This window comes from Tympanuchus pallidicinctus, unplaced genomic scaffold, assembly GCF_026119805.1.
Source record: "Tympanuchus pallidicinctus isolate F22 unplaced genomic scaffold, pur_lepc_1.0 scaffold2, whole genome shotgun sequence".
NCBI lineage: Eukaryota > Metazoa > Chordata > Aves > Galliformes > Phasianidae > Tympanuchus > Tympanuchus pallidicinctus.
Window position 1 is genome coordinate 41,009,259 of NW_026294721.1, and position 25,176 is coordinate 41,034,434.

A 25,176-nucleotide genomic window follows, 5' to 3' on the forward strand; every position below is an offset into this window, starting at 1 on the left:
GCTGTCCTTGACTTTAATTGTTAAATCTGTATTTATGTCTGAATCAGCAGCAGGCCTAGAAAATATTTGAATGAGAACTGTTGTCTGAAGCCTTAACTAATTTTTGTGTGCTTCCCACATGCTCTGTTATGTTTTGAAAGAGCTGCTGTAGTAAAGCCAGAAAACAGTAATTAGCAGTTCCTGAAAATAATTGTTAGCAGGCTCCTGCATAGTTTCTACCCCAGCGAGTACCATAAGCTTCACAGTTTTGCTGTAATTTGTCCATTAGGTTAAGCCTTCTCTGGATGAAGCCTTCGTCATTCAGGAGCAAAACGTTGCTCTGAACTTCATTGGATCAAGAGGTGCAAAGCCAGGCGTCACCAAGGAAAAGAGAATCAAGTACGCTAAGGAAGTCCTGCAGAAAGAAATGCTTCCACACGTTGGTGTCAGTGACTTCTGTGAAACCAAGAAGGCCTATTTTCTAGGGTATGTTGGTATATTCTCAAGTGTGCTGTCACACCTGCAGTTGGTCATTGAAGACAGATCTGATGTGCGTGTTTGGAAAAGCACACTGAATATGAGTTTGTTTTTAACCTCAGTCTTCTGGATACTTGGTGATGAATTTTAGGATGTTTGTTTTCCTATCTGAGAAAATGCAAATGATGATAAAACAGAGAATTAGAAACAGTTAGAAAAAAATTAGAGAATGAAGGCTCCCAACACTGCTGGATTCAAAGATGTGATAATGATCAAGTATTCCTTTTCAAATCTCTTTGGGTGAAAAATATATAGAGGTTGCTAGTTAAATTGTAGGGAGCGATAACTATTGACAAGTTGTATGTAATATAAGCCCACTCTTTAAAACCTTTGGAGCATCTTCTTAATCACTGCTTATTGTTATGCAGATAAATCACAACGTTGGGTGACCTGTCATTTTACTTCAAATGCCACGTTGAGCTCACAGTCTCACAAGCTTAAACACAGACTGTATTATTGTCCAGGGCAGACATGTAGCAGAAGATGCATTGCCATCATGATGTAAATACTAACTTTGTTTTCAGTTATCTAAAATTTTAGCGTGTTACTGAATTCTAAGGACACAAGTGCTGAAGTGACCTGCCTTAGAGCAGCAGTATTTTAACTTAATCTAAAATAGACAAGCTTTAGGAAACAGTTCACTGATGTATTTAATAAAGGCATGTATTTTTTGTTGTGAATGTCTGCTGATGGTTTAAAATATGAACTTATTTCTTTAGGTATATGGTTCATAGATTGTTGTTGGCTGCACTGGGCAGAAGAGAACTTGATGACAGAGATCATTATGGCAACAAAAGGCTGGATCTTGCTGGGCCACTGCTGGCTTTTCTGTTCAGAGGGTAAATATATAATATATTCTTTGGAGATAATTAATAGAAGAGTCACTGCCAGTTCTGGGCTTCTAAATAGATCGGGCTATTTATTGAGGCTGATAGGCAGTCTTGGGCATCTCAGCTTATATCTGATCATGGCTTTATTTTGAAGCATGTATTGTGCATGTTCTCAAGCAGATTAGTTTGGTGCTTGCTGTTTTGTTTTTCTCCTTTTCCCTCTGTTACATATCACTTCTGCTAAGAAGACTGGTGACTTTTTTTTTCCCATTCTACGTTGATTAGGCTGAATTGATACAGTACTGTTTAATCTTATTTCTTGACATCTGCTCCAGAATGTTTAAGAATTTGCTGAAGGAAGTGAGAATATACGCACAAAAGTTTATTGACAGAGGGAAGGATTTCAACTTGGAGCTGGCAATTAAAACGAGAATTATTTCTGATGGTTTGAAATATTCATTGGCCACTGGAAACTGGGGTGATCAGAAGAAAGCTCATCAGGCCAGAGCAGGTGTATCTCAGGTACAATTTTAGTTCTTTTCAAATACATTGTTTCTGGTAGCTGTTGATGCTTTGTCTAATGTATGGTGATACCTGCCAGAACACCACAGAGAAGAAGCTTTGCCTGACCGAGTTCCTTGTTACATTCAGGTGTTAAACCGCCTGACTTTTGCATCCACACTTTCCCATCTGAGACGCCTGAATTCTCCAATTGGTAGAGATGGAAAGCTAGCAAAGCCCAGGCAGCTGCACAATACGCTGTGGGGAATGGTTTGCCCAGCTGAGACTCCCGAGGTAACGAACATCGTATTTTCATCAGTACTTATTGTGTGCCCAACTGCTTTTATCTGGTGGTCATTTTGTGGCTGGGCTAGATGATTTTAGTCATCATTCCAACCATTAATGGTTCTGGGATTGTGATCGTGGCAATTTAAGTGATCACCCGCACTTCACCTGAAATACTGACATGAACACTTAGCTTTATAGCTAACTTTGTATTTGAGTGGTAGAAACAAACCACAGATTATTAGCATATTTTGTGTACAGTTCCTCGAGGGCTTGAAACAATTCTCTGGACTTGATTTGGAAGATGGGGAGTCTTTTGGTTTGGAAATGCAAAATCTTACGTTTCTCCTAGGGTCATGCAGTAGGACTTGTCAAGAACTTAGCCCTGATGGCTTACATTTCTGTGGGGTCTCAGCCATCCCCAATTTTGGAATTCTTGGAAGAGTGGAGTATGGAAAATCTGGAAGAAATATCTCCAGCAGCTATTGCAGAGTATGTGCAAACAAAATTACTTAAACAGATATTAGGCTTTTATTACCTGCACAGTGCTTCAGCGTTTTGTGGTTTTGTTTTGTTTTTTTTTTCCTCTTTCTAGTGCTACCAAGATTTTTGTTAATGGCTGCTGGGTAGGAATACACAAAGATCCAGAGCAGCTTATGAATACCCTAAGGAAGCTCCGTCGTCAGATGGATATAATTGTGTCGGAGGTACAGCTTCAAGACTTCGCGGATCTTTGGAGATGAGGGAGGGCAGTATATTGGGACTGCTTTGAAGACTCTAAACAGCATTGTTTGCACACTTTTTTTTTTTTTTTTTTTGGTTCATTTGTTAAGAGGAACCAGTTGAAAAAAAGCTTATTGAAAAGACTTAATTATCTCTTGAAATGTTTTTTTTTGTATGAGTGTTAATGTTTGTTCTGTTCTGCTGGCAACACGTGGAGAGCCTTTGAATTTGGGAACTTTGTTATCCTATTTTGTACTCTGTAGTTCTGATTCCAGGCTGAGACTTTGCTTTGTTGTGCAGGTCTCAATGATTAGGGATATTCGTGAGCGGGAAATCCGCATCTATACTGATGCAGGCAGAATTTGCCGACCTCTTCTAATTGTGGAGAAGCAGAAGTTGCTGTTGAAGAAAAGGCATATTGACCAACTGAAGGAACGAGAGTATAACAATTACAGGTGAGAGACAATTCTGAAATGTAACTCAGTATCTAATTTTCCAGCTGGGAAGCTGCAAGTTCCTTTAAATTGAAGGAGAAAATGTTTAAAGCTTTGAGCAATGCAAAGATGCTTTTGCTGCGTGGCAACTTAATTCACTTTTGATATAACTAATGCAGCTGTAGTTATAATAAGGCAGAGAAATCCTTGTTCTTGTTACTTGAACTGACCGATTCTATGTGCATGTTAAGTACTTCCAACATTGATTATTAGTTGGCAGGACCTTGTGGCCAGTGGTGTAGTAGAGTACATCGATACACTGGAAGAGGAGACTGTGATGCTGGCCATGACTCCAGATGACTTGCAGGAGAAAGGTGTTGCGTATTGTTCAACATATACCCACTGTGAGATTCACCCCTCCATGATCCTGGGAGTGTGTGCCTCTATTATTCCTTTCCCCGATCACAACCAGGTCAGTGCATCACTTCTGCCATCTTGCTTATAAGATAGATAGGAAACCCACAGGTATATGCATTAAGAGCCACATGTGCATATATAAATGTCTATGTTGCTGTCTTTCCTTGCCTGTCTAGTCTCCTAGGAACACCTACCAGTCTGCTATGGGTAAACAGGCAATGGGAGTCTACATTACAAACTTCCATGTTCGTATGGACACACTGGCCCATGTTCTGTACTATCCTCAGAAGCCCCTTGTAACAACACGCTCCATGGAGTACTTGCGATTTAGAGAGTTACCAGCAGGTACGTTGTCAGTTCATAGTTAGCATTCTTTTTGTTTAATGTTTAGTTTAAACTGTCATAAATGTTTGCATCATACCTAAATATTTAGCAAATTTATGCAATTTAAAAAGGAATTTTGGGTTAAATGTTGGCTTGGTGCTTAGTCTACAGTGTTTCTAATGTTGCAGCCAGAACTCCTTTTCCACGTAAGTAGGCTTAAATGAAAACTGGAAAGGATGTGTTTCCTGTGTGGGTTCTCCACAAGAGGTCACTCCTGAGTTGACAAATTTAATCTCTCTTTGTGCCCGGAGTTGCATTTACTGATACAGCATGGCTTTTCACATGGGATGTGGAGATTCTATCTTAGGAAAGGGTCGAGCAGGTTCACTGTGAAGAGACGGGCTTATTTTAGTTGTAAGTAATGCCTGTCTGATATGTGTTCATGTTTTAAAAGTATTCACTCAATGTATTACAGGTATCAATTCAATCGTAGCCATTGCATCATATACAGGCTATAACCAGGAAGATTCTGTCATCATGAACCGTTCTGCTGTCGACAGAGGCTTTTTCAGGTGTGATTTCTCAAATTTTTGATCTCTTTGAAAACTGAATGAAGTACTATAGTGAGTTGTCCAGAGGCTCAAGGAAAGTTTGTCTTGCACTGCAAGGTATCCTTAAAAATGGGGGTGGAGGGATTTTCAGACTGAAGAATTCACATTCAGAGGAATGGTGAATGTGTGTCTTAGCAGAACTCAGCCAGTTATCGTTCATCTTTTGTGTAGCTTGACTCCGCACTGCGCATCCCTGGCTTTTCCCTTTTGGTCTTGTCTTTTATATTATTTGTTCTGTTTATGCTGGTTAAATGAAAACATGTTCTGAGTTTTTGTTCTGTGACTTGCCAGTTATGTGAACTCCTTAATGACAATATTGTAGCTTTGTAATAAAATGGTGTATTCAGTAGCACAACAGTTGCTATGAGTGAGGATTGGCATGTTCCTCTCCTTATTAGGAACTGCTGTTGAGACAACTGGTGGCTGATGTGACTGTGCATTATTGCTAGATTTTAGGTGACTGCTTAGCTGTATAACCTTAACTGGTCAACAGATTTCTGCTTTTATTCATTTTTTTGAACCTAAAACTTGTGTACTAAACGTCTTGCACCTTCTTATGTAGAGTGAGTATGGGACTTAGATTTTTGTGGTTGGAGGAATCTCCTGCATTCATGGGAGCAATTAGATGTGAATGATACTGTTCTTAAAGGTTGTGGTTTTAGTGTGCTAGCAGCATAGCAGAAATATCCAAGGGCCCAGAAAGAAGTCTATAAAAATGGAAAGATTTCCATTGAAACTCAGCATTGCAAGATAGCAGAAGTAAAAGTGCTTGCAAAAGGGTGGAGTTAAGAAAAGTAATAGGAGATTGATTTGATGAAGATCAAGGGCTCTGAACACCCTGATGTAGCTGTAGGTGTCCCTGTTCATTGCAGGGGAGTTGGACCAGATGACCTTTAAAGGTCCCTTCCAACTCAAACGGTTCCCTGATTCTAAGATGGGAATCGGCCTTAAGAGCAATAACTGCTTTGTAGATGGGGACATCTCCCCAGTTGAAAATAAAGCATGTTATTTTATAGGTATTTTGGCAGTGTCTAAGAAGTGACCATTAAAATGCCATCTGAAATTTATGTGTTTGTTTGTTGTGGATTTTTTTTTCAGTCAGATTAACAATACTTTAAAGGAAAGGTTGTGTGGCATGTGAATTGTTTTGGTTGTCATCAGTGACAGTAGCTTTAACACTTGGCAGAATGGTGCTTTAAATGAAACTGGCATGTACGGATGAGGGAAAATGATGCTGGTTTCACAGAGAACGTATCTGTCTTTGTTTCAGATCTGTGTTCTATCGCTCCTACAAAGAGCAGGAGTCCAAAAAAGGATATGACCAAGAGGAAGTTTTCGAGAAGCCCACCCGTGAGACTTGCCAAGGTAAGATAAAGCAGGGTATGGAGACTGAGTTCACTGATTTTACATTTGTGTAGAGATGATTGCTGTTGAGCTGATTCAATCTTTGAGACACATTGAATAGCAGAAATGTGTGTGTTCATAGGAAGATGCATCAGCTGAGATGTTCACTTCATATTCAGACATTTTATTATCGACAGGCTAAAACTGTAAGCAGACTGGTTGAATTTCTACAGAACATCCAAGTCTTGATGTTGAAAAGCTTGGGAATCTATTTTTAACTTTTTCTGTCCCCTGAGGTATGAGACATGCAATCTATGACAAACTTGATGACGATGGTTTGATTGCACCTGGAGTACGTGTGTCTGGGGATGATGTCATCATTGGCAAAACAGTAACTCTGCCAGAAAACGAAGATGAACTGGAGAGCACTAACAGGCGCTTCACCAAGAGAGACTGTAGCACTTTTCTGCGAACTAGCGAGACTGGTATTGTAGATCAGGTCATGGTAACTCTTAACCAGGAAGGATACAAATTCTGCAAGATCAGGGTGAGCACCAACCTGTACGTGTTTTCTACTTAACAACTTTTTTCTGTATCTAATTTTCCCATTTAATGTTTTCCTATGGTTCACAGGTACGGTCTGTAAGAATCCCTCAAATAGGAGATAAATTTGCCAGCAGACATGGTCAGAAAGGAACCTGTGGTATCCAGTACAGGCAAGAGGTAGTGATTCTTTTTTTTTTTTTTTTTATAATACTTTATTAGCATTTCATCTTCTCTGTGTTTTTAGCATTGAAACCAACGCGAGTAAGTAATCTATGGAACATGTACTGGCATGCAAAATGTGGATTTAAATTTGGGTAGAATGTGTTCAGAAAGGGATGCTACTGTTCCTTACCGTGGTATCTCAGGGCCCTTGAAATACTTTAAAGATACAGTTAGAATCTGTGGACTGCTTTTTGTAAAGCTGGTGTGCTGGGAAGTACTGACTGCCTGTTTTGGTGTTCTAGGACATGCCCTTCACCTGTGAAGGCATCACACCAGATATCATCATCAACCCCCATGCCATTCCTTCCCGCATGACCATTGGTCACTTGATTGAATGTCTTCAGGGGAAGGTAAGAAGAATGTTTTATGCTGCATGTTTTAAGGGATATGAGTTAATATACGTGTATACATATATATATATATATTTTTGTAAATATACACAAGCAAGCATTAAATACACGTAAGTGGTAAGTGCTAATGCAGTTAAAAAACAACAACAGTTCTTCTCCATTTACGTAATGGCAAATAGAAAAGTTTCTTGGAGGACCTACGATCTTCTAAATTTTGTCCAGCAAATATCTGTTGCTTTTATTCCAAATGTATCCTGTAACCTAGAAAAAGGAGTAGAAAATTGTTGATATTGTCCAGTTTTGAAAACCTCAGCTAAATTTTGTAGCTGATAACGAAAGAAGATACGGCACTATCATGGGTAGGGAATCTCAAGTTCTGGCATTAAAATTATAGCTAAAATTATTTGAAATGTATTGCTTGATGCTGAGAAATCTGACAAGTTTTTGCAAATCTTTTCTCTGTAGGTGTCGGCAAATAAGGGAGAAATTGGTGATGCTACACCATTTAATGATGCTGTCAATGTGCAGAAGATTTCCAATCTTCTATCAGATTATGGTTATCATTTAAGAGGAAATGAGGTACAACCAAAACATCAATTCATTGTATTTTTAATACGTTTGGCAGACAGTAAGGCTTATGGTTCAGTGACTGCATTGACTGCTTTAGGTCCTCTACAATGGCTTCACTGGGCGAAAAATCACATCACAGATCTTCATTGGTCCTACATATTATCAGCGGCTGAAGCACATGGTAGATGACAAAATCCATTCTCGTGCAAGAGGGCCCATCCAGATACTTAACAGACAGCCCATGGAAGGAAGATCTCGGTAAGGATGTTTATTATTTTCTATACACTCTTCCCTTTGGAGTCTTTAGTTGCTGCTTCTGTGGAGAGAAGCCCACACTGGAGTGTGTAGTCTGTCGGGAACTGTGGCTGCTGGAGCAGTCTGTTCCAGAAGGACTGTGCCCCACGGAAGGCAGCTATGCTACAGCAGCTAGTGGAGAACAGAGGTCTGCTGGGAAGATGCATGTTGGAACAGTCTGAGAAGGAAGGAGAAGCAGAAACCAAGTGTTCTACTTGTAGAGGAGGAGGAAGTATAAAGAAAATCCAGAAGCAAAGGAGTGATGTTGTGCCAGAGAAGAAGGGATAGGAGGGAAGAAATTGTTTTCAGTGTTGTCATAGTTTCTTGTTGTCTTGCTGTTTTGGAAAAAAAAAAAAAAAAAATTGCCAAGTTGGGTCTGTCTTACCTATCATAGTAATGGGTATGTGATTGTCTCTGTGTCAAAACCAGCATAGAGGAGCAGAGGATGATTTAATGGTTTTCATCACTTTGCTATATAGTGTTGTGCTCTATCTGTATGGTATCTGATAGCTGCTTTACCAATACTTAGCCATGTGCCCCCAGCAGTTAACAATGTTGTGTTAGCATTTACTTACAACATTTCTATTTGTGGGGGAAAATTAATGCCCAGATTTACTCCTGCCTTGGAATATTGCTGTTCCGTCTCTGTCAGGTTACTTGTTGTAGCAACAAGCACTGATGTATGGTGCCAGAGAACTCAAGTTGTTTTGTTTTTTTTTTTGTACCTAGTGATGGTGGCCTTCGTTTTGGAGAAATGGAACGAGATTGTCAGATTGCCCATGGAGCAGCCCAGTTCTTGAGAGAGAGGTTGTTTGAGGCATCAGACCCGTACCAAGTCCACGTGTGTAACCTCTGTGGGATCATGGCAATTGCAAACACAAGGACTCACACGTACGAATGCCGAGGATGCCGAAATAAAACACAGGTAAGTGTGGGCTTCACCATTCAGTGACTCAGAGGAAATATGACTCCCGTGAACAGCAGAAGGGAGAAGTTAGTTATGTTTAAATGAAAATGTTTAAAGAAACATGAGAACAAGTGCTTCTTTAGCTTCATAGCTACTTACTTGTTTACAGTGTCCTAGTTGATTCGGATGTTTCCTGTTAGACTGTTGGACCGTCACTTGGCAGGAAATGCTGCTCAACTATTTTGCAGTGGAGAGATTTCAAAAGTGAGCAGTTGGAGAGCTTATTTTTAGAATATTAAACAGTAAGACTCCAAATTGCTGGAATTTAGAACTGTGGTTGTCCCCATGCAGATACTTTATGCCTGAGATTGGGGTTCCCATGGGAAGGTCTTTTGTGTAGCACTTCTTTTCATGATTATTTATAGCATGTGCTTTTTTTCGTACAGTATTATTTATAGTGTTTGTTCTATAGTGTGTGCATAGCTAAAGAGCTGTGTCAAGGCAGATTGGCAGCAGAGATAAAAAGAATCACTTTAAATAGGTTTGTTGGTGTGCTGGGAACTGACTGCTGCTTGTAGGGACATATGCTGGAAATCTTAACTGTAGTTACTGCATAGGAGGCATGCTTTGCTGTGCAAATGTGCCCCTGTTTAAATTATTTTTATTGAAGATCAAATCCCCTGGCTGCCTTTTTTTTTCCTGTTGAAAAAGTTAATTCTGGATAGCTGTTTTGTAGACTCTATAGCCTGTCTCTGCTTTCCTCTTGCTTTATTGCTGTCCTTAACCAATCCGTGTTAAATGCTCTCATGCCTGATTCAGAATCATAGAATCCACAGAGTTGGAAGGGACCTTTAAAGGCCATCTAGTCCAACTCCTCTGCATTGAACAGGAACAACTACATCAGGTTGCTCAGAGCCCCATCAAGCCTGGCTTTTAATGTCTCCAGGAATGGGGCTTCCACCAACTCTGGGAGATTTGTGCAATTGCCTCATCTCACCCCCCTCACTGTAAAAACACTTTTTTCTTTATATCCAACTTAAATGCACCCTCTTTCAGTTTGATAGAGTCATTCAAAAAAACTTCCAAACATCCAAAAATCAGTCAAAAAACTTGACTCAAGCTGGGTAGTTAGTTGATGCTTTAGGAGTGCTTATCAATCACTCACAACTCTTGAAATCTCTTCCCAGATATCTTTGGTTCGAATGCCCTACGCCTGCAAACTCCTCTTCCAAGAGCTGATGTCTATGAGTATTGCACCTCGGATGATGAGTGTTTAGCTTCTTAAAGAGGTTTTTTTAAAATGTGAGACTGAAGTATGCAGATTTTGTTTAATTTCGTGTAGGTTGTGTTTAAAATAGTCTTACTCATCAGCTGTATGCTCTTTAAAAGTATGTTTATTTCCTGTAAATAGAATTAAAATTTGTAATTGAACTCGTGAATCTCTTTATTTGTATATCTGCAAAGGAAGTGTGCAAGCAAATGGGTAATCGAAGAATAAAGGAGGTAAGAGAATGATTAGTGAGCTAGAAAAAGCCTGAGGCTGCAGCTTTCCAAAATACTAACTTAAAACGGTGCATAAGTGAAAGTCCTCAGATCACAGCTCTGCACCATCATCTGTGGAAAAACAGAAACATGTTAGGCTGCACACTGTTTCAAGGGTTAATGTCAGAGCTCGGACAGCAGCTGGGGAAGTGACTTTTCTGATGTCTTATCTGAGGATGCTTTCTTTCCCTTCCCACAGGAGGACTCCAATTGCAGCAGGAGGGTGTAGGTGGCATTTTTCTGGGTTGAGATCACTGAGAAATCAGGCACTGACTCCCTAAGGGCGTAGCATATAGCTATGGAGCAGCCTGTTCCATCTGAAAATAATCCATTAATATTATCAGCTCCTTCTCCAAAAAAGGGGGCCTGCCAGCTTATTGCTTAGCTACGGACTGCTTACTTGGGAGCTTTCCTATAGCTGACAAGAAACAGCAGTAGCTGTGTGCACAGAAGACGTAAACCACAAAGCAACACATGCAGCACTCCACCCTTGCTCTCCCTCTCAGTAAGTATCTTAAATTCTAGCTCACAAGTTCCTGCTATTTGTGGCACAACTCAGTACTAGCCATAAGAATGATGTCTGGAAAGAGAGAGAGCTAAAAACCCATGGTAAAGGCTGCTGTGCTTAAAGTGATGCTGGGATTCATTTTGTTGTTAATTCAACACCAGATGTTGTTAATACTGTCTGAAAGCCTTTCAGCTATTCAGGGATACAAAGACCCAGATTTAACCTCCTGTTAAAGCCACTCCATTTAAACTAAAGAAAGACTAAAGAATTTGGAGTGCTTGAACTCCCTGTTCTTTCTGGGGATGGTTATGTCAATCCTGCTGCCAGGTGAAATGGGCAGGCTTGGAAGTGTTTTGAGAACAGGGGAAAAAGGGTACTAATTAAGGGCTAGAAAAACAATGAAAAGTGCTATAGAAAAAAAACCCACAATCTACCCAAAAGCTGTTTTTCATTTGGCATCTTAATCTCCAGTACTTTACAGCATTTTGGGTTACTTGACAACCCCCTGGGAACTCTGGCAACTGAGATGGGCTGGCAGTGTCCTCTCAAACCTACTGGAAGCTGCATCTGAATTTGACAGTATTAAATAGGAATGGTCATTCTGGATCAAGTAATTAAGTAAGCTGAGAGAGGAGAGAGCTACTGAATGTTCAGCCACACTACTTACCTTTTGTCAGGGCTATTTCATGCAGAGTTTCCACAACATGAATTTTTGCAGAAGCTGTTGCCTCTCCTTTGGCATTTGATGCATGACACTCATATTCTCCAGCATCTTCTTTGCTCAGAGGAGATATCTAGGGAAAGAAACATCCCCTCCCCAGTAAGTATCCTGTGAAGAAGCAGAGATACCTCATGATAGAAGTAAGTTGTTAATTTCCTAATTAAATAATGGGATTAGCAGAAAGGATAAAGTATCTATTAACCTTTAGAGACCATACTGATTGCACAGTTGCTCTGCCTGTTCTGAACAGCTGTTTAGTTCATATTATGGTATTCTCCAGCAGCATGGGACAAGCTGCTCCTGATCTTCAGCCTACCATTGCTGCAGTTTGCTAGGCCAGACTGAGCATGCTGTAACACTCCCTTTCTTTTATAGTATTTACTTAGTTTGGAGCTATGTTGGAACCCTGCACGCTTGGCAAGAGTCCGGAAACAGGAATAATAAAAAAACAATCCTTCCAAGAACATTCTGCATCTAGGCAGTTAGTTCTGCAAAATGACTGGCTCAAAATCTTCCCTGTTTCCCCCTCTGCTTTGGCATGTGTTGCAGGAACCACTTGGCCTTGCCTAAGCCAGATTCTCTGCAGCTGGGAGCCATGGTACTTACTGTTGCAATTCCCTTACTGGGATGCAGAGCAGCTCCCTCCCTACTGCTTCCCTTTAACATGTGGCAATTGGTCATTGGGCTGCAGGTACTCTGCTACCTTAAGAAACTTGCTCTGTGACAGCTGATGGCTTCTGCACTGTGTTATTCTGCAGCAGGTGGTGTGTGTCACTGGAGCAAAGACAGCTGCTAAAGCTAGAAGGTCTCAGACTGGGGGAGGTCTTAGGCCTTCTGCAGACTTTCTACACAGAGAGATTCTTTTCCTCTAAGTGACCTATCCATTGCAATACATCTTCTGTAGATGGGTTGTTTGCAAACTGCACTGTTTGCAAACAGTTTGCACAAGTACTTACCAGTACCCAGCCGGTCACTTCATGTTTCTCAGGACCTCCTCGGGTCTGAATAGCCAGATTTTCTCGGTCGCCAGGCAGAAGCTCCATTCTCTGGATACCATACTGTCCTTGAATGATCTAAACAGAAGGTCAGAAAGGTGTGAGCGTTTCGGGTCTTATTTACGCTAGAACTTGTAGCAACAAGATCAACATTAGATCTATATGACTACATTTTGTATGGAAGTAGTGTTTTTCTAGTGCTGATATTTAATCTCATCCTGTATGTAGTGCAGCTCCAATGTGTGCACTAGGGCTGTCTTCCCCTTGCCTCCGTGGGAACAGAAAGAGCAGCACAACTTTTGGTGTGCCTGCTGCTGAATACTGCAAACACGCCCCGCACTGATCACAGAATATTTGTGCACACTCCCATAGGCACGTTTAAGCCATTAAGTGATGCTCCCACTCAGTAAGGATTCAGCCACCTACAGCTGCTGGTACCCATGCATGAATCCAGCTTGGCAGCCTGCAGCAGCTGCCTTCTGGCTTGGGTTGGGGGCCAGCAGGAGTTGACTGTGGTCCACACACACCTTTCCTGATGATCCCATCATTTTAGTGTGGCAGCAGCAGAAAATCAAATGTGTGAGCATTGTTCCAGGAATGCTCTGTGCCTGTATGACCTACCCTAGATGCAGATCAGGGACAGCACCCACATATTTCCGCTGCAGCAAGCCTAGCATTCTTCCAGGCAGGCACAGCGTCAGCGAAAGACCAGCAGTGTGCCCAGAGTGAGTTATTCTGTGCTGCTTGCTGTCTGAGCCCAGGTCTCACAGTTTCTTGAGTCCTGTGACCAGGATCTTCCCCGCTCAAGACTGGTCCCTGCTCAGAGCCAGGTGTTACCAGCACCCTGCCTCCATCAGCACGCTGCCTGCTATATCAGAGATAACTATCCCATGCTCCAGTGCCTCACGCTAGGTCAGCTGCATCCAGCTGCCTCCGTCACTGCCGTCAGCAGGGTGACAGCAGGTCAAGGGACACTGCCTACACGCTCTGAATACCAGGAAAAACACAAGTCCCGTTCCGTGCTGAGACCAACACAAGTTTGGAAAAAGAGATGATTAAAGATAGATTAAGCAAAGCCAGATGTTTAGGGGTGGAAAGAACTGCACAGATGGGAGACCTCATCAAAGATGTGAATTTCTATGAGCAATTTCCTTTGACTTTATGTCCTGTTGCTTACTAAGCAGTTTCAGCTAACTTAACTTTGCTAGACATTAAGAGGCAAGGTCCTCACCTTGTTCCAGATGAGGACAGGTGTTGGGATGCCAATGACTTCACAGCTCAGGTAGATCTGTGCTCCTGTCACATTCCAGATGTCCTTAGGAGGGGTCACAATGGAGGGTCCTGCAAAGAGGAAGAAACAATTCTAAGCACTGGGTGATTGCAAGGCCTCTGCCTTGGGGCCTGTCACTTCTGATGGGTTTTGAGGACAAGGTGAGGAGGGTGCCTGCTTGGTGTGCCATCTTTGTGTACCACGTGGTTACCAAGTGCAACTTCAACACAGACGCCACAGAGAAAAAGGACCTTCATTCCAAACTTCCTGGGAAACAGAAGGGTCTCAATTATTCTCCCATGCCAGAGATTGCTCTGCTGCTATCTTCTCCCAGCATGATTTTAATAAGCAGCACAGATGGTGGCATTTGGCTAGCAGAATCCAAGGCTACCTGTGTGCAACACTCATCCAAAGGGGGCTGGCTGTAGAGGGTGGCACAGCTCTCCCAGGAGGGGGTCTGAGAAAGAACCGGGTGAGTACAGAGCTCTGCTTTCCTCAGGGAGTGCCAACTTCTGGTTAAAATTAAATGAGGAGTTGTTTTCAAAGCCTGACGTGAGCAAAGCTGTTTTGCAGCTCTGCCTAAGAGATGTTTACCCCTCAGGCTGGAAAACATCCGAGACATAACCCATATCCCACAAAGGAAAGAACTGTGTTTCTGTTTTATCCCTCTTTAATGGGGGAACCACTGCTACTTTGCAAAATGTGGCTATTAATGTCCCATAAGAGGAAGTGCAGACCAATGGAGCCCATCGTGTTTATTTCCACTTATTGACAGCTTGAAGAACACAGCTGATTTTCCCCTTCTGCACTGAAGAGGTAGGCTTCTCTTCACTAGAAAGCATTTCCTGTGGAAAAAGAGGCCTTGCCCCCAGTCTGCACATGCACCCTACCCCAGAGCAGCATTTAGGTCTATCTCACAGCAGCCCACATCCACCCTCACAGACGTATCCCAGTCCTCCTGCATTTAACAAGAGGCAGCAGCACAGAAGCTATCTGTGCACCCTTTGCAGACCATTAAAACCACATCATACAATCAATAAGGTAAGCCAGGTACCAGGTTTCCTCACAAATACTGCAATCCACTCGTACAGAACAGATTCTGTGAGCTGAGCGAATGATTTATTCAGTGCTTCATTACCTAGCTTAACCTACTGCTCGCCGTGCTGCTGCAGAGTTGGGCATGGGCCAGGAAAGGGGTGTTTCAAAGTCACAGCTGTCCCCACAACAGGGCCACCACAGGTCACACACTCTGCTCCTCTTTCTCAGCACAGCCACTTCCTCAGGACATCAGCTATTGTTTTTCTGGTGTCCCTTAAACAATGGGGTGCTCAGCAAGTCTCCAGGCTGCTTAGTTCACCTCACACCCTGCAAGGACCTCCCAAAATACACGTGATGCTCCAACCATCCAAAGTCCCCTGACTGCAAGGCACACTTCCCAGGGATGATTTCAAGGCTGCCCAGCAGGAAGGGCTACATTCATCCCAGTATAACACCTTCCTCTTTATCACCAGTTGCTGGAGTTCTCCACCAGACAGAAAAAAACCACAAATCAGCTGCTACAAATCTGCCACAATCTGCCACTGCAGAAATGAAGAGACCCTGAATCTTACATTAAAAGCCTGACAGTGACTTCAAGACGCTGTTAAACTGGTTCACTTCATGGCTAAGCTCTGGCTGGTTTAGCACAGCAGCCAAAGCATGTAAGAGCTTGGCCATCATGGAGCAGCCCCAAGCTTAGGATGCATATCTGGTTCTAATGGTGAGGAATGTGAGACTCTGTCTTTGGTTGCAAATGAACGGGAAGCATTCACAGGCTTCTGTCTCCATCTGAGACAGCCCTCAGACCAAGATGGAATAAAGATCCTAAAAAGATGCAACAGTGCCGTGGGAAGAGTCAGTTTGGTCTCCTGGGATATTTTACTTTAATCCAGATTTCCAAAGGTCTGGAGTTGGGCTTCATCCTCCATTAAAAATAAACAAGAAAAGCCAAGAAGTCAACAGATTTAAGACAGTCACAAACAGACTGCAGTAATGCAGCAGTAGTTACACCCCCTCCGTGAGCTGACACCACATCACATTCTCTCCCACAGCCTCCCTAAGTAGCCCCTACCCCAGGAATGGGCAGGAGAAGTGGGACCCTGCAACGAGACATCAGGCAGGGAATGCCTGAGCCTTCCATGGTCTCCAGACAATGTGAACACGTTCACTCTTTTAAGTGACCCCCCTCGCTTACAGGATCTCACATACAGAGCAATGCCACCGTGTGCTCAGCGGAACCGGAAACGATCCCACCTCGTACAGAACACGAGTTGATTCGTGCCAGCAAGAATGCTCTCTACCTTACATCCTGCCTCTTTGAGCTCCAGTTTTTCCAGTTACAGGACTGCCCATGAAAAGGAACCTTCCTCTGTATGCTTCCCTTGGGCTGGGAACTTGCAGGTTGCACAAGCTGATGAAAACAGTCACTGAGAGCAGAACCAAGCCCAGATGATGGAGACATCAGCCCAGCTGAGTGGTCTCTGCTTTCCACCAGAGGCTCTGTGCTGCATGCAGTGCAGCCTGCTGCTTCTTACCCTGAATGCACAGGCGCTCCCTTGGCTGACAGGACACCATAAACTGCTGATAGACATCAGCTGCTCTCCACAGGCACTCCAGGCATTTCCCGGTGGCTCTCATCATTGTTTGTAAGATAAATAGCTCTCTCTGGCCCGGGAAAGGGCTTACATACAGAGCCCATGCACTGTGCTCATTCACTCTGGGCGAGGAGCCTGTGCATGCGGGGCTTGTTTGTTCTGCCAGTAACAGAGAGCTGATGATCTGCATTATGTCAGCAATCAGAGAGGAGTCCCCATGGTTATTATTCAGTTGCTTTTCTTCTAAAGCAGCATATGGCAGAGCCTGTGACTCCCTCGATGAAGCTCCCATCCCAGCCCGCCCATCCATCCCTTACTCACACCACAAGGATGGCGCATTCCTACTCGGGGTCACCGAAGCTCCCTCTGTGTGGAGTTCAGTTCCACCACCTCTAGAATCACAGAATCACTGAGGCTGGAAAAGATCTCTAAGACCATCCAGTCCAAGCCCATCCCCACCATATCCACTAACCACTTTCCTCAGAGCCACAAGTCCATGGTTCCTAAACATCTCCAAGGATGCTGACTGCACCACCTCCCTGGGCAGCCTGTGCCACTCTTTCAGAGATGTTTCCTAATATTTGACCTGAATAATCCCTGGCAAAACATAAGGCCATTCCCTCTTGGCCTACTGCTTTTACCAGGGAGAAGAGTCGGATCCCACCTCACCACAGCCTCCTTTCAGGCAGCTGCAGAGAGCCATAAGGTCTCCCTGAGCATCTTCTTCTCCAGGCTGAGCATCCCCAGCTCCCTCAGCTGGTCTTCCCCATAAGACTTGTGCTCCAGACACAGCTCTGTTGCCTTTCTCTGGACACACTGCAAGCCCCGATGACTTTCTTGCAGTGTGGGGCCCACAACTGAACTAAGCACACCAGGCTGCCACTTGCTCTGCCCCCACCTTCAAAAACAGGGACAATCCCACAGCCACCAAGGGGCAAGTGCCTGGTCACAGGGGAAGCAAAGCCTCACAGCCCACAGGGCCACTCCAAACTCACAAGGAACAATCTGTGAGGCAGTAAGGCCTTCAGAGAAGTCTCGAAGATACTTCATAAAGTCTAGAAGTCAATACACAGCAGTTCAGCCTTTTAAATTCTTGATCTTCCACAGTCAGCACCAAAAACCTCACACTAAATTGTCTGAGAGCAAAGATCAGACATGCTGGTGGGCTTGGCTGTCCTTCCCAAGCCTCAGCTGGGAATCCAGCTAGACACTCCCTCTTCCTGCATGCTTTTGCCTCTCTGAGCAAAACATTCACATTCTTTAAGATAAAAGGACCCAGACTTTGTTAATGCACAAACCATGCACCAGCAACCAAAGCAACAACTCCACTGATAAAAATCAAAGGAGCTGCAGGTATGGCACTGAAGACAAAAAACGGGCATGGGGCTAACACTAAGGACCCTGGTATTTAGATGTGTGTGGGAAGCCCTGAACACTAAAACATGAAGCAGTGTACCACACATCAGAGCGTGGGTGTCAGCCTGGTTCCCAGCCAGCCCCCCCAAGTGCTGCACTGCTTTGCTGGAGCCCTGGATAAGATACAGACTGGGAACACTCATTTTGCAACAACAAAGCAAAAGCTAGACAGCTTGCAACCTCTTGCAAGCCTGAAACAGACTGATACAACCTCTTGAGTCGCTGGGAAAGTATTTTCCCTTCAAAATTCCTTTATATGGAGAAGGGGAACCTTCTGTAAGCAGCATTTGCTAATTCTAGCTCACACGCCCTTAGCAGCTCCTTCTCAGGGCAAAGCACTGAGAGGCAATAGCAGATGGGAAGTACAAGCATTTTCTGTCCTTCCCCATTCCCTGAGTGCCTGTGTGACTACAAGCATCCTTATTGACCTCCTTCAGATATTACTTCTCCCTCTCCTTGTACCAGGCCCTGAAGAGTCCAAGGAATTAAAGCAAGAGCTCTGAGAACAGAATGCCCAGCCCAAAGGAGATGCCCACCTTAGCACAAGAAGAGGAAATCACCTTCACCTCCTCCCAGAAGCCTTTTTGTTAGGCACTATGAGGGCTGGGAGATGTGGAAATCAGGCATGGCAGCATTTATTCACAGTAAAGCACTCAGGGCTTTGAAAAGTCCAACCTGATTAGACTCGTTACTTGATAATCTCCTGTTTAGTATGAACCTCAAAGAACTTCAGTCCAACAATGGATTAAACGCATTTTTTAAACACAGCATGCCTTTCCAGCAGAAAAACAAACGTGGGAAGGAATTTGCTGATCTGAAATCATTCCTTCCTGCTGATTTTTAGTTTTCTATGATGATTAGGAATGAAGACACAGGTAAAACATGGGATCCCTCTTGGACAGCGGAAACACTGCACAGTCCCAGCCATACTGGTGCTCTCCTAGAAGCATACCAGCTTATATGCTGAGCTGCTGAGTAATACACTAAACAGACTTCCTAATAAGATTTTAGCACCGCAACCATAAAAACTTAATGTGTATTAAACTCCATTGAACCCAAAACTTTTCAAACAACTAAACGCCTGTTAAGGAGGAATTAAGGTCGCTGATCTACAACAGTGGGAAAGAAACCCACAGAGTCACTGATTATTTTTCAAAATACAAGCACAACACTTCAGCCCTGCTGTCTCAAAATCCCAAAGCACAGAGTGCTGGAAAAGCAAGCACTACGCCAAACCCCATCACATCCTCACTCTGTGCCCTAAAGCACACTAAAACCCCCAATGCAGCCACACTGTGCACCTGCTGTGCCACACAATCTGTGGATGCAGCATGATGATGCTTACAAGATCCACCCACAAATTCAATGCTCGTCTTTGTGGTGGGAGAAAGTGGGCAGCAGGCCACTGCCACAAGGCCCCCACCAAAGAAACCCAAACCAACTTCACATGAGAATGAGGGGATTTAGTTCATTTTTCAACCTCTTAGCAAAACCTTACCTAATCCTCTTTCACCAGCAAGAAGAACAAACTCACAAAATGCAGCTATTATTTTAAGTCCTTTATATCCTAGGGAAGAAAGAACGGTAGGAAAGGACTAAATCTAAGCCACTTGTTAATTAAAAAGCACAAATCCTGAGGAGTTGCTTGCAGAATGTGATATAATACGAACTATGATCTCTGGTACCTAAGAAACTTGGAAGCTTTTTGAATTTAATGCCGTTGTATCAAAAGAACACAAGGCAATATCCGTGACAAAAGTGTCTCCTCCCAGCATTCTTTCCCAAACATGTCTGTTTCTACACTACTCTGTGAGTGGATTAAAAAAAAAAACCACCTTCAAACAACAAATAAAAGCCTCAAAATTAGAAAACTGATGTCAAAATCTCAACAGCTGAATTTGGATGAAACACGCCAGCAGAAGAGATTTATGTTTCTTGATTTAAAAGCAACTTGTGAGAACTCAGCTACAATCCACTCGCAGAGCAGATACAGCTTTATGGGGCACCAGGGCACTGATGAGGTCAAGTGGCATGAGTTTGTGGGGGTGTAGCGGAAGGGATACCATTCAGAGGGACCTCAACAGGCTTGAAAGGTGGGCCCGGGTGAACCTAATGAGATTCAACACAGCAAAGTGCAAGGTTTTTCCACCTGGGTCGGAGGAACCCCAGGCATCCATATAGACTGGAAGGAGTGGTCCTTGAGAGCAGCCCTGCAGAGAAGGACCTGGGGGTCTTGATGGATGAAAAGCTTAACACGAGCCAGCAGTGTGCCCTTGCAGCTCGGAAAGCAAATGGTATCCTGGGCTCCATCAGAAGAGGGGTGGCCAGCAGGGACAGGGAGGTGATTGTCCCCATCTGCTCTGCTCTTGTGAGACCCCATCTGGAGTACTGTGTCCAGGTCTGGAGCCCCCAGTACAAGAAAGACAGGGAGCTGTTGGAGAGGGTCCAGAAGAAGGCCACGAAGATGATCAGGGGACTGGAGCACCTCCCCTATGAAGACAGGCTGAGGGAGCTGGGCTTGTTCAGCCTGGAGAAAAGAAGGTTGTGGGATGTCCTCATTGCAGCCTTCCAATACATAAAGGGAGCCTACAAACAGGAGGGGAGTCAACTCTTTGAAAGGGTTGATAACTGCAGGACAAGGGGAAATGGTTTTAAGTTGAGGGAGGGGAGACTTTGGTTGGGTATCAGGGGGAAGTTCTTTACAATGACAGTGGTGAGGTGCTGGAACAGGCTGCCCAGAGAGGTTGTGGATGCCCTGTAGAGGTGTTCAAGGCCAGATTGGATGGGGCCCTGGGCAGCCCCACAGTTTAAAATGGGGAGGTTGGTGGCCCTGCATGTGGCAGGGGGGTTGGAGATTCATGGTCCTTGAGGACCCTTCCAACCCTGGCCATTCTGTGATTCTGTTTTATCTGCCCTTGCATTTTTACCTTCATGGAGCATTTGCAGCAAGGTCCAAACCAGCACCAATTCCCTGACAAACACCATCCTCTGAAGCCCAGCTTTGTGTTGTGTCTGTGCAAGGCGACTGGCTTCCACTGTGGAAGGAAAAATCTGTGACAGTCGCAATGAAGCAACCCAGAAATCTTGACCCTGCTGAAACCAGTATCAGAGACTTCATTCTTGGGGTGAAATGAAGCAGTACTTCCAGCAGTCACAACATGCCCCTTCAAGCAGACATCTGCTGGTAGCTAATGATAAGAATGACACAGAGAGATTTGTTCTTTCTTGCACTGTTTGGTCAACCAGTGCATGCCTGGTATTTTTCAGCTCAGAGAGATCAGCATGCCAAGAAGCCTTTTCCCATTTTGATAGGAGTTTGCGCTTTGACGGTTTGCTCTGCCTGGCATGAGATGAGCCATACAATCCTAATTCCTTGCAGCAAGTGGCTCTGCATGGCAGTAAGTACCACAGCTGTCCTGAGTCCTAGCTACCTGTAAATTGCTTCTGCACACGCACTGAAAAATTAACTGCAGCCAAAATTTAAAGAAGTCATGAGTCTGTCCTGAGCATCCTTGCACACCTGTGTGATGTCAGTTTGCCTCTGAGCCAACTCAGAGCCCTTTCACGGGCAAAGCATGAGTGGAGCTACAAGGAGCGCCTCACCATTGCTGGCTGCTCACCCAGAGCAGCTCTGCAGGCTCCCACACATCCATTTCTTAAACCCTTTTCAATGGTCCTGCCCCTATGCAACCCATTCCAGGGAGGATTGGTCAGATCCCTGCACCTGCCAAGTGCCAGTATAGGGACGGCTGCCTGCATCCTCTCAAACTCTTCTCAGCTGACTTCCTTTACCCACCAGCTGGAACTTCTGGCTGCTACGGAAATCCTTTTTTCTGCATGGGTTCATTATTTTTGTACAAAGGACACAGGCGTCAGACTAGGGATGTCTGGAAAACAAGCAGCAGAAAAAGAATCACGAGGACAAGGTCAAGGCACACTATGTAGAGCCAAGAACTGGCTCATTCCCCAAGTTGTTCCCAGCTGTTGAATAGCAAGCAAAAACTGCAGAGTGTTGCACAGAAAACCCAGTGGTAGGCAAGCTGGAGTTGTATTTTGTCAGCTTTGTCAAATAGCATTTTAATGAACTTCTAGCTCCTTGGAAGTAAATCCGTTGTTGAGAAATCTGGGCATCTTAAGTAGAGTTTTCTATGTTAAGCCTTTCATAATTCCTTCTGAGTTCTTTGCTAATAGGCTGTTTTACTCTACAAATAAATCTCTGTGAAACCCAATGTATGTATTCAAGTGGTACTTCCTGCACATTTCAGTGTCTGGGAAATTTTGTTGGACATTACTATTCAAATTGAACTTTAGCACACATAGAAGTGGTCACGCAGCAGAGATGAAAGCTTGCTCTGTAATACTTCCTTCTGGAAGGAAGATACTTAATGAATGCCTTAAAATTAGACTGTTCAAGAGAGTCAACCAGCATTTAAGAAAAGTTAAATAAGTGGGCTTACTATGTCCACATAGTGCTGCCTATAGTAAATCAGTATGACTGACCCCCTCAGGAGGCGTATTTCCTTCAGACTCTCTGAATACCTGGTACACGTGGGACAGAGAGGGAGACAAGGCAAGAACGAGTACGAGATGCTATCCCAATTAAACAAGAAGTAGGATCCTGAGTCTTCTACATGCCTGCAGCTGATCCCTGTGATCATCACAAAGGATGCGTTTCAAGACTCTTAGGTCACTCGCACTTTACTTGCAAGGTGAGGTTTGGGCAAACAGTTGCAGGAATGGAGAAAAGGACAGAATAGCAGCATTTTCCCCCACTTGTACCTTTGTGTCCTGTCTCCTAACTGCCTACCCCACCCTAAGCATGGGGTGCAAGGGTGGGTGAAGGTGAGCACCTAACAACAGACGCATTCCTCTCTTCCGCTGGATGCCCCATCCCCAGCTGCCTCCCTTCCTGCTGACAACAATGAAGGCCAAGAGCAGTCAGAGCTCTCCATTTCCTCCTCCCTAGGACAAACTTTCAAATAGGATGAACAAACAAGCAAAGCTAAACAAAAAGCAAGCCCCCCCCATCCCCTGACTTGATACACATAAAAAAAATGAAACCACACCCTCCCCTCCCTCCCCCCTCAAAAAAAACCCCACCAAAAATAACTCCTATAAATAACAGTCTGCTACAAACATGTTTTTTCTGGATTTCTACTCAGACTTGAAAGGCTGCTCCCTCTTGTTCCCAAATGACACAAAGCTGATAGCCCAGGGATTGCATGCTAGAGCTCCACCTTCCACAGCATTTACGTTTTTCCAGGAATTCAGAAAAGTGCTATCTTTTATCCAGAGGGCTGTACCATCAGGGCCTGATGGGATGGATGTCATCACCTGCCACTGTTTCAAAAGTCACCTCTCCTTCCCTTCCCAGCTTTAATTGCTGTGAGCCCCTCTGAACTACCAAGTACTTCCAGATGTCTAAAGCATCAGGTGAGTGGGCTGAATCCTGGCCTCAGTTACAAGCCACAGAACAACACATACCCCCAGAAGAAGGACAGCAGCGCAAGAAAGGACTGCGCAGCCAAAAGAAGGCTGAACAGAACAGGCTCTGCTGGACCACTGCTGAGCAGCCCACGCTTTTCCTGCTCTGCTCTCTCCCCTGAGAGAGCTCTCCCAATAGTGGGATTCAAAAGGAGAGTCACTGCCCAGAGTGACATTTTACTGATAGCACTGCACAATACTGTTGGAGTACATTCCAGCAGTTCTTAAGCCATACATATGCCCTGCTGCACATCTGCACACTCAGAGGGGCCTCTTCCAAAGAAGGGATGCAGCTTGTGCTGTCCCCAACTGAGGCCCTCTTCAGAGAAGCTGTCAGTGTCACGAACAGAGAATGAAGGCTTGTGAGAGCTGCTGAAGGCAGGCAAGTCAGAAGAAGCCTCCTGCCTAATAGATCATGCTTGTAGTGACTGTGAGAGGACGTTAGATATCTGTTAACACAGATACCCAGAACAGAGAATTCAGCAGAACGACGCTCTCCCATGCTAACAGGATTGCTAGTGGAGGCTCCGCAGCAGAACCACTTCTATCGAGAGCACCGACTCTAAGCAAAGCCTTGGGAAGAACCGAGCTCCCACTCACAAGTCTTGTGAGCACTGACAGCTACGTGCAACTCAGAAGAAATCCACCACCTGTCTTAATGGCAAACCACAGTAAGACAATGACACCAATGCTGGCTCTTAACTTCTGAGACTTTCACATCCATTTAAGCTGAATGTTTATCTTTCTTACTGCTCGCAATCTTCCTCTGCTGAATCCATCCCCTCTGCTCCGTGCAAGAGCATCCTACAACATGAGCCGCGGGCAAAACACCGACAAGCACTAACACGGGGCTGTGCCGCTTACACCGCCGCTGGAAAACAAGAGAGAACAGCCGCACCGCTTTCTACTACTGGAATGAGACTCAAGCCTAACAGCAAGGCAGCCGCTGCCTGCGGCTCCGGGCAGGGGACACCGGGACTCCGCGGAGCCCTAAAGCGAGCAGCTCCCCGTCACACCCGCTCCACGCCGCCGCCCACCCCATGCCCCGCACCTTGCTCGCAGGCTCCCTTGCTGCGCTGGCTGATGGCGGGCTCGCCGCGGCTCTGTGCGCGCAGGCTGGCGGCGCGGAGCTGGCAGCCGCTGCCGTAGGTGAGCCCGTCGCTGCCGCACACCGGGTAGCGGCTCTTGCACACGCACACGCCGACCGGGGCGGCGGGGCCGGAGGCGGCGGCGGGGCCCGGGCCGCCCTTCGCCTTACGGCGCTTGCGGCTCTTCACGCACTCCAGCCCGGCGGCGCAACGCCCGCCGCCAAAGCCGGAGCCGCCGCACGCCTCGCCCTCGCCGCGCCCGCACTGCCAGCAGCACCCGCAGGCGTCCCGCACCCGGCCCAGCGGGCAGCCCCGCGGCGGCAGCGCCGGGCACCGCGCGGCGTCGCACGGTCCGCAGCCTCCCAGCTCCGTCACCGCCGCCACGGCGGGCGTCAGCAGCGCTAGAACCCACAACACCGGGAACGGCATGGCGGCACGCCGGCTCGCCGCCCCGCGCCGACTTAAGCCACGACGCAGAAAACCCCGCCCCGGGAGGCGGCCGTTCCTCCGCACCGCCCACGTGGCGCCGGTCCCCCCGTGCCCGCCGGGGCTCGTGTCGGCCGCCGCGCCAGTGGCCGTACCGCCGGCGAGAACCGCGGTCAGTATAACGCCTTGCTTAGCGGCAGCACCTGCGGAAATCTTGAG

The 25,176-nt window shown here is 45.3% G+C and overlaps 2 protein-coding genes across 2 annotated transcripts in view; one reads left to right on the plus strand and one right to left on the minus strand.

Annotated features, from left to right (window-relative positions):
• Positions 1 to 10,305, plus strand: part of POLR2B (RNA polymerase II subunit B) — a 24,449-nt gene extending 14,144 nt beyond the window's left edge. The window contains exons 8-25 of the mRNA XM_052682981.1: positions 269 to 465; positions 1,236 to 1,355; positions 1,682 to 1,868; positions 1,998 to 2,141; positions 2,485 to 2,624; positions 2,728 to 2,839; positions 3,156 to 3,310; positions 3,563 to 3,761; positions 3,883 to 4,051; positions 4,506 to 4,602; positions 5,912 to 6,006; positions 6,282 to 6,532; positions 6,619 to 6,708; positions 6,996 to 7,103; positions 7,569 to 7,682; positions 7,771 to 7,931; positions 8,697 to 8,892; positions 10,062 to 10,305. Of these exons, the coding sequence (XP_052538941.1) occupies positions 269 to 465; positions 1,236 to 1,355; positions 1,682 to 1,868; positions 1,998 to 2,141; positions 2,485 to 2,624; positions 2,728 to 2,839; positions 3,156 to 3,310; positions 3,563 to 3,761; positions 3,883 to 4,051; positions 4,506 to 4,602; positions 5,912 to 6,006; positions 6,282 to 6,532; positions 6,619 to 6,708; positions 6,996 to 7,103; positions 7,569 to 7,682; positions 7,771 to 7,931; positions 8,697 to 8,892; positions 10,062 to 10,151 (2,625 nt within the window). The 3' untranslated portion in view covers positions 10,152 to 10,305. The remainder of the gene's footprint in view (positions 1 to 268; positions 466 to 1,235; positions 1,356 to 1,681; positions 1,869 to 1,997; positions 2,142 to 2,484; positions 2,625 to 2,727; positions 2,840 to 3,155; positions 3,311 to 3,562; positions 3,762 to 3,882; positions 4,052 to 4,505; positions 4,603 to 5,911; positions 6,007 to 6,281; positions 6,533 to 6,618; positions 6,709 to 6,995; positions 7,104 to 7,568; positions 7,683 to 7,770; positions 7,932 to 8,696; positions 8,893 to 10,061) is intronic.
• On the minus strand, positions 7,697 to 25,176 carry IGFBP7 (insulin like growth factor binding protein 7; the record flags this gene model as incomplete). Its single annotated transcript, XM_052682988.1, has 5 exons — positions 7,697 to 10,488; positions 11,592 to 11,718; positions 12,602 to 12,718; positions 13,872 to 13,981; positions 24,495 to 25,176. Coding segments are annotated over 5 exons (1,056 nt in total), but the record flags the coding sequence as incomplete, so codon positions are not given.